The following is a 7097-nucleotide window of genomic DNA, read 5'->3' as shown; positions in this document are numbered from 1 at the left end:
CGAGGGGGAGCCACACGGGCATCATGAGGAGAGCTAAAGTTAATGAACAGGAGAAGAGAGATGGTTAAGCTTTCAGCCCACGCATCTACAGAGCAGCTCCTCACCGAGACTTCCTATCAGGTACAGAGGGGATCGATGTTCATGGTGACGCGCACAGAGGCGCACACACACACACGCGCACGCTGAGATTTGTTGCATGTTGCTTCTGAAGTCACTTTCATTACGCTTCTATCCTCTTTCTCCATCTATCACACACACACACACACAAACACACACACACACACACACACACACACACACACACACACACACACACAGTAGTAGTGCTGGATGCTGTATCTGTGTCTCTCCTGCAGACTGGCTGTAGCTGAGGTGAAGGTGCAGCTGTAGCCAGAGGAGCTGAATTCCTACAAGGCTCCGGAGATGCCGCCCCCCAAGGGGCTGCTGCTCTGTCTCGGCATCCTGTTGGTGACTGTTGGAGGGGTCATGGTCATGGTACTGGGAATGCCCAATCAGTCTTCCCCAATGGTTATAATCGGTGTGTTCCTGGGTCTTATGGGCATAGCCCTGCTGGTCATTGGACTCTGCATGGCCATGAAGAATCTCCAGGTGGCAGTGCCCGGACACTTCCTGCTGCACCCTCGCACAGGCACACGCTTCAGCCCTCAGCAGGCCCTGGCCATACAAAGGTACATGTGCACTGTATAACATAAGAAACGTAGACAATGCTTTAGACACAGTTATTCACAGTTCATTATTTTATCATTATTATTATTATTATTATTATTATTATTAATAATGTTAACCAAAAAGTGTGTGGGATAGCTTGTAGCAGTGGTTCCCAACCTAGCATCGGGGCCCCTCAGTGGTGTCACAGGATGGAATGTAAAGGACATTCTTCTGCTGCAGGACTTTATTAACTTATTTACTTTTTAACTTTTGTCTGATCTTATGATACACTGGACACATTTCAAGTGAAGTATGCAACGTGAGAAAACATAATTTCAGTGGCTCACAAGTCAACAAGACTGAGTCTACAGCCCTGCCAGCTTTGAGCTAAATGCTAACAGTAACAATGCTAACATGCTGATGGTTCGTAGGTGTGTTTAAAACGTTCGCCAACTTGGTTCTTTGTGTTAGCATGCTAACGTTTGCTAATTAGCACTTAACACAAAGTGCAGCTGACACTGATGGGAATGACATGAGTGTTTACAGGTGTTTGTTGGACGAATTAAAAGATATAAAATTAAGATATCACAATGAGGGGGACATGAAAAAGGCTGGAAACCCCTGTCACAGAGGACACCCCCTTTTTATTGTTAACAAAACAACCCTGCCTCCTTTTAAACATTCGAAAGCAATAACGTCTCAGGCCTCCCTGGTGTTGTTCAAGTTAAATAAACATGAATACAGACAAATGCCAGAGCACGGCATCCTGGGAGATGACCTGACCAACGCTGTTGTTGTTGAACAGATCTCTTGGACACATCATCATTTATTAGTTCGAGTGCAAAGTCTAGTGCAAAGTTTGGCAAAGAGCAGCCTGAAAACACTGTGACACTAAGAATGGGAAAGCAACAGATTTTCTGATTATGGATTGATTATAGAAGTAGGTCATGGAGAAAACAGCTGACACACATGCATGTGGCTGACAGACTCCCCCTGGCATTGTCTGAGGCAATCTACGATAGCCTGTGAATTTAAACAAGACGTGCTCTGCTCATTGTCCAGCCCTGTGGTAGAGAGGCGCCAGGAGCACTGTTTCCATCATCAAAGCTTTTCCTACCTCCACACGCTGAGCAACAACCATCAGGATTTCTAAACCTGGTCTCACAGCCAAACCCCATCTTTTAAATCTGCAAACACTTTAAATGTTTGTTTTGGGGATTCGAATGATGATAAAAATCACCACCAAGAGAATAAAGTTTGCAAACAGGATTTTCTGAGAGAGTAGGAGCAGCTGAAGGAGCGAGGACTTCAGGAAGAGGAAGTGTTTAGAAATAAAGGAAGGACTGAAGAAATGAGAAAGCACCAAAGTGAGCTGAAGTTTAACCTTAAGAGGTCTCAGGGCATTTTATCCACTTTTTTAAAATGTATTTCTTAAATTTACCTTTTAAGGTTCTTGCATACAACATAATACCCACGTGTTTTATGTTGCAGGTCTCAGAAAAAGCTCAGCTCCTTTTTGTCATAAAGAGATGATTTGGCCCAAATGCTGAAGAAATTGAAGCTTGGATTTTATTTGATGGCAAAGTCTGTAGGTTCATTAAATTAGTGCAACATGTGAGTAAAATAGTAGATAAATGCCTAAAATGAACATCGCTGAGTTGTAGTGTCTTCTTGTCTCTACTTTAACCAAATTGTAGAGACTCTGAGTCACGTACGATCTCACAAGAATATACAAAGCAAAGTGGAGAGTCTACAGATTCTAACAACATTCGAACCTTATTTCTACACTGTCATCACAAAGATATTAATAGAAACATTGATCGACCTCAGAGGGTTAAGGAGCCTGATAATCAGACTTAATATCCATTTTGTTTCACATGGATCACAGAAATATTGTTATTTCTCTATGTGGAGAGATAAACAGCTGTGTCTCATAAACACTTGTCTCCATTAGTCTTTCATAAATATAGCTAGCTATGTAGCTACTGTATATTTATGACAGTTGTCATTGGGCACAATACTTTATTTAAGTCACTGAACAAATCTTAGACATAAGCAACAAAACAAATGTCCGGAACTGACCTGTAAGAACAGAGGGATAGAACTTTCAATCGTGTAAGCACCGAAAGGAGCGGAGGTGTAAGATAAACTTTACATCAGTTAACTATCAGCAAAAGGGTAAGTGCTGAAAGGAGTTGAAACATATTTACTGAAAGGAGTTCAGGTGTAAGATACACTGTAACTATCAGCAGACAGGGTAAGTGCTGAAAGGAGTTGAAGCGTAAGCACTGAAAGGAGTTGGTGTTTTAGTCACTGAGGGGCCGACAATCAGCAGAGGTTTTAGTGCTTGAAGGCGTTGAGGTGTCAGATAAAGTGCAATCACTAAAAGGAGGTAAGTTTCAATTCAAAGTGTAAAAGTAGTTGATGTATTAGCTGAACTGAAATCGTTGAAAGAAGCTTTCAGTCAGTTAAAGTGTAAGTCCTGAAAGGAGTTGAAGGGTAAGTTTAAGTGTAAATACAGTTAAAGGGTAAGCACGAAAAGTCTTCCTGAAAGGAGACATGCTATTAGTACTAAAAGTAGGTGAAGTGTAAGTTAAAGTATAAACACAGAAAGCAGTTGCAGTGTTAGGTGAAATGCAATCATTGAAAATTAGTATAAGTATTTAGTTACTGAAAGATGAAGTGTTATCACTGAAAGGTGTTGAAGTGTAAGTGTAGAATCACTGAAAGGTGTTGAAGTGTAAGTAGTCATCACTGAAAAGTATTGAAGTGTAAGTGTAATCACTGAAAGCTGTTGAAGTGTTGAAGTATCACTGAAAGGTGTTGAAGTGTAAAGTGTACAAAACTGTACTAAACTTGTAGTAACTGCTTCTCTTGCTTGCTCTCTTCAGGAGGTTGGACCGAATTCGTCGGGAGATGTCAGCTGACTCTGTCAGCCAGACACCGGAGCCTGAACCCTCCCTCCCATCCACTCCACCCCCCTGGACTATGGAGCCGCCTCCATCCTATGACACAGTGATGAAAAGCCAGGAGCACAGCGAGCAGCTTTAACCTCTGGTGGACATCTTTACTTTGCGTCGGTGCCTTTTGTCTTCGGTTCCCAGCGAAAACCTTTAGGAACAGTCGGTGCTATCGGTGAACTCGCTACGACGGGCCTCTTGTGTGCCTTAAGACAGCCACCCTGACCCCAAACACAAGCCAAGGAGCAGGAAGAGGCTGCAGCTGGTTAAAGACTTACAGACTGAGCCCCAGCGTGGCCTCGATGCCTGCTACATGTGTGTTGTGACTCATTTTGAAAGGAATTGAAATGATCACTGCAACGGCTTCACTCTCTGCACTAAAGGCCTTCCCTGAGGCCAGCGTTATGTCACAAACTGAAGGGAGTCATGTCATCAGATTGGCTGTGAGCCTCCTGTAGACACTCAATTAGGATATTTTATTGGCCTGCTTGAATTTATGTGACCTACTACTGTGGCTGCACAGAGAACTTTCCTCCTGGCTCCTCTTTGTATCTGCACACTTTCCTCATAACTTTGCACAACAATCATCGACAGCTTACTCCAATGCAAAGTGCCTTAACCAGTTACAGCAGAATGTTGACAGTGCAGTGTTATTCATCTTTCAGCTTTGTATCCAGCGTTTGCAGAATGTCCACTGTTGGTTCTGTGTTGTGATGTTCCTATAAACTTGAGTTAATAAATAGCTGCAGAGCTCTCTGTGGGTGTTATTGCTCTTAGAAATAATAGATTGTTTATTCAAAGGAGGGAAGCCCCGGAAAGGCGGAGAAGGGAAATGCCGACTTGTTTAAAATCATGTCCAAACCAAGCAAACATAAACACTCTCTCAACTCGACGCTGCTCAGTAGCTGAGTTGCGAGTCTCCTTTTTGCCAGCAGCTCGAGGCAAGGTGACCTCTCAGGAACTGACACACCTGCAATTTTATACCTGAGCTAACCAGGCTGTCTGCAGGCTGTAATGAGCAGCAGAGTGGAACCCTGACTGCAATTCCTCCACCCTCACCTTCAAGCTGTCACACACAAATCTGTTCTCTCAATGCTTCAGTTTAAAGCCAACACATATAAGACCTACATCAGCCAGCAGTGGTTGCAGCCATGGTGGAGGGGAAACCGTATCGGTGCGGGCTGATAGCGGCGGGTCTGTGCGTGGCAGCAGTCGGCCTCTTCATCATGACTCAGGAGCGGCCGCACGTCTACGCCACAATGTGCGTTCTGGGCGTCAGCATGGTGTGTGTCGGGACTGTGTGGAGCCTGTGTCAGTGCTACCCCAAGGTAGATACAGAGTGTGTGCTGGGAAGAAAAAACAGGATCAGAGCAGCAGATAAACTTGTATATGAAGGTTATTGTGCATTTTATGACTAAAGCATGAAACTTTCTCTGTGTTTCTATGAACCAGGAAGTTTATTTTCAGACATGGAGGCGTCTCAGATGTGACCTCTGGGACAGGGCGGAGCCTCCCGGAGTAATGAGTGTGGTCCAGACCAAAATAGCATGTTAGCTTCTGATAAGAGTTCGCTAATGTGCTAGCTAGTCGTGTGAGTCCATGGAACACACAGCAGAGGATGTCAATGTTTTTACAAGCTATAACTGCCTTAACACCTGGGAACGGGGGGGTCTGCCGCCCCCCTGCAAAATTAGTGCTGTAAGCAAAATTACGTCACATGGCCACAGCAGCAAATAATCATCTTTATGCAATTTTATCAAAGACATACATGATTATAATGGAGGGATGCAATGCTGAGGTCAGTGATCTCTCAAGGTCACCAGAGGTCAGATATAAATCGCTTCCATGTCTGAACTAAAACCTTGGGGTGTTTATGGGATATCGTTCTGCCCCACTGAAAATAATTAGTAATAATTGCAAGAATGGATTTGTTAATGTAGAGTGTGTTTCTGTTGTTAGCTCACTTTGGCTGCTCAGACTCAGGAGACGAGTCAACAGGATCTGGTGTGTGCTTCAGCGGATGCACAAGATGAACGGTACTGACACACACACACACACACACACACACACACACACACACACACACACACACACACACACACACACTCCGTCTTAATGGCCCACGGACAAATGGCAGGTCATTAAGGCCTTTATTATCCGCTGTGGTCTGTCTGTGGTGTATCTCAGCAGAGGGGGGGGGTGGGGGGTGGAGGGGTCTGTACTAATACACAGTAGATACCGATTTTATTATCTTTACAGGAAAAAGAATGGTGATGTAATGGCAACAGAGGAATGAGGTAAATGAGAGTGATGAGAAGTGGTGTAGAACAATGAAGCTGGAAAGGGCAAATTACTTGGAAACATCAGGGCAGATTCAACCAGGACCATTAATGTCCCTTTGATTAAAGCACTTCAGTCAGTGAAGTGGCCGCTGGTTGAAACAGGAGGTTTGACCACACGGTTCCTGCAATGTGAGTGTTTGTAATTACACAAGTGTTCAGCAGCCAGATAAAGACGTGCACGCTCAGCAAAACCCTGCCAGATTTAAAAAAAAAAAAAAAAGTATGAAAATGAGGACAAAATGTTGGAACTACAGTTCTATTTCTGTCTCCCCCCCCCTGCTCCAATTCTTTTGATTTAATTTTAGGCACCCCGAGGCTCTGCCAGGTTTCTGTGGCCAAAAGTCGCGTAGCAGCAGCAGACTTCTCCCCGAGGCCCCGAAGAGCCAGAGTCACAGCTGTCCCACGCTGCACCTGGTCTGAGGCTCTGCGGGGGACCAGGCTGCGCTCAGGGACGGGGACGCCAGATCTCTCATGAGTTTTTATGACCCGTCACTGAAGGACAACATCACTCACACTTCATGCTGAGGTTGTACAAATATGAGAAGTGACTGATGCTAAATCAACAGTCTTTGAATAATAATTTGTCTTGTATGATATTTCAGCAAAAAAAAGTTTAATGAACTACTTTTAAATGATTCAAAGTTCAGTATATCTGCTCCTTCTCCCTCACTGAAGAATTCAGAATCTATAAATGTGCAAATGTCTTTCATTTAAAAAGTTTAACTGTTTCACACACGACGCCTCCTCCTCGGTGCGGAGAGCGTCACACTGATGCTTATGATTGGAAGAAGATGTCTTAAAGTCTGATGCTGGTTGAACTCAGGCAAACCAGCAGCTGAATGTGAAAACAAACTCTTCACATACTGGTGAAGGGGGGGGGGGGGTAAATAAAGTTGCATGGTAGTTCCAGAAGATGGCACTGTTTATTATATGAAAGAGGAAGAGACACACACACACAAATGAAGAACCTTCCCCTCCACTGAGGCACATGTAATAGTCTCTAACAACTGAGTGTTGCACTTTCATAAAGTCAGGGGAGTTGTAAAAGTCAAAGCCAAAAAATGCCTACAATTCCCACAATGCAACTCAGCAGCATCTTCCATTACAACCCTCCCTGCCTGGTAAA

The 7097-nt window shown here is 44.0% G+C and overlaps 2 protein-coding genes across 2 annotated transcripts; both read left to right on the top strand.

Annotated features, from left to right (window-relative positions):
* LOC147818348 (uncharacterized) lies at positions 1-4383 on the top strand. Its single transcript, XM_087177663.1, has 3 exons — positions 1-120; positions 357-689; positions 3561-4383. The coding sequence occupies exons 2-3, from the start codon at positions 424-426 to the stop codon at positions 3718-3720; spliced, it is 426 nt and encodes a 141-aa protein (XP_087033789.1). The 5' UTR covers positions 1-120; positions 357-423; the 3' UTR covers positions 3721-4383.
* Positions 4384-4515: 132 nt separating this feature from the next.
* Positions 4516-6532, top strand: bsnd (barttin CLCNK type accessory subunit beta). The gene is made up of 3 exons (XM_023420118.2): positions 4516-4957; positions 5589-5665; positions 6277-6532. Exons 1-3 carry the CDS (start codon positions 4781-4783, stop codon positions 6389-6391), a joined length of 369 nt encoding a protein of 122 aa, XP_023275886.1. The 5' UTR covers positions 4516-4780; the 3' UTR covers positions 6392-6532.
* Positions 6533-7097: the final 565 nt, after the last annotated feature.

This window comes from Seriola lalandi, unplaced genomic scaffold, assembly GCF_002814215.2.
Source record: "Seriola lalandi dorsalis isolate HSWRI2012SDOR001 ecotype SW California unplaced genomic scaffold, Sedor1 jcf7180002054618, whole genome shotgun sequence".
NCBI lineage: Eukaryota > Metazoa > Chordata > Actinopteri > Carangiformes > Carangidae > Seriola > Seriola lalandi.
Note: the sequence above shows the minus strand (reverse complement) of the source record. Positions and strands in the feature narration are given on the sequence as shown.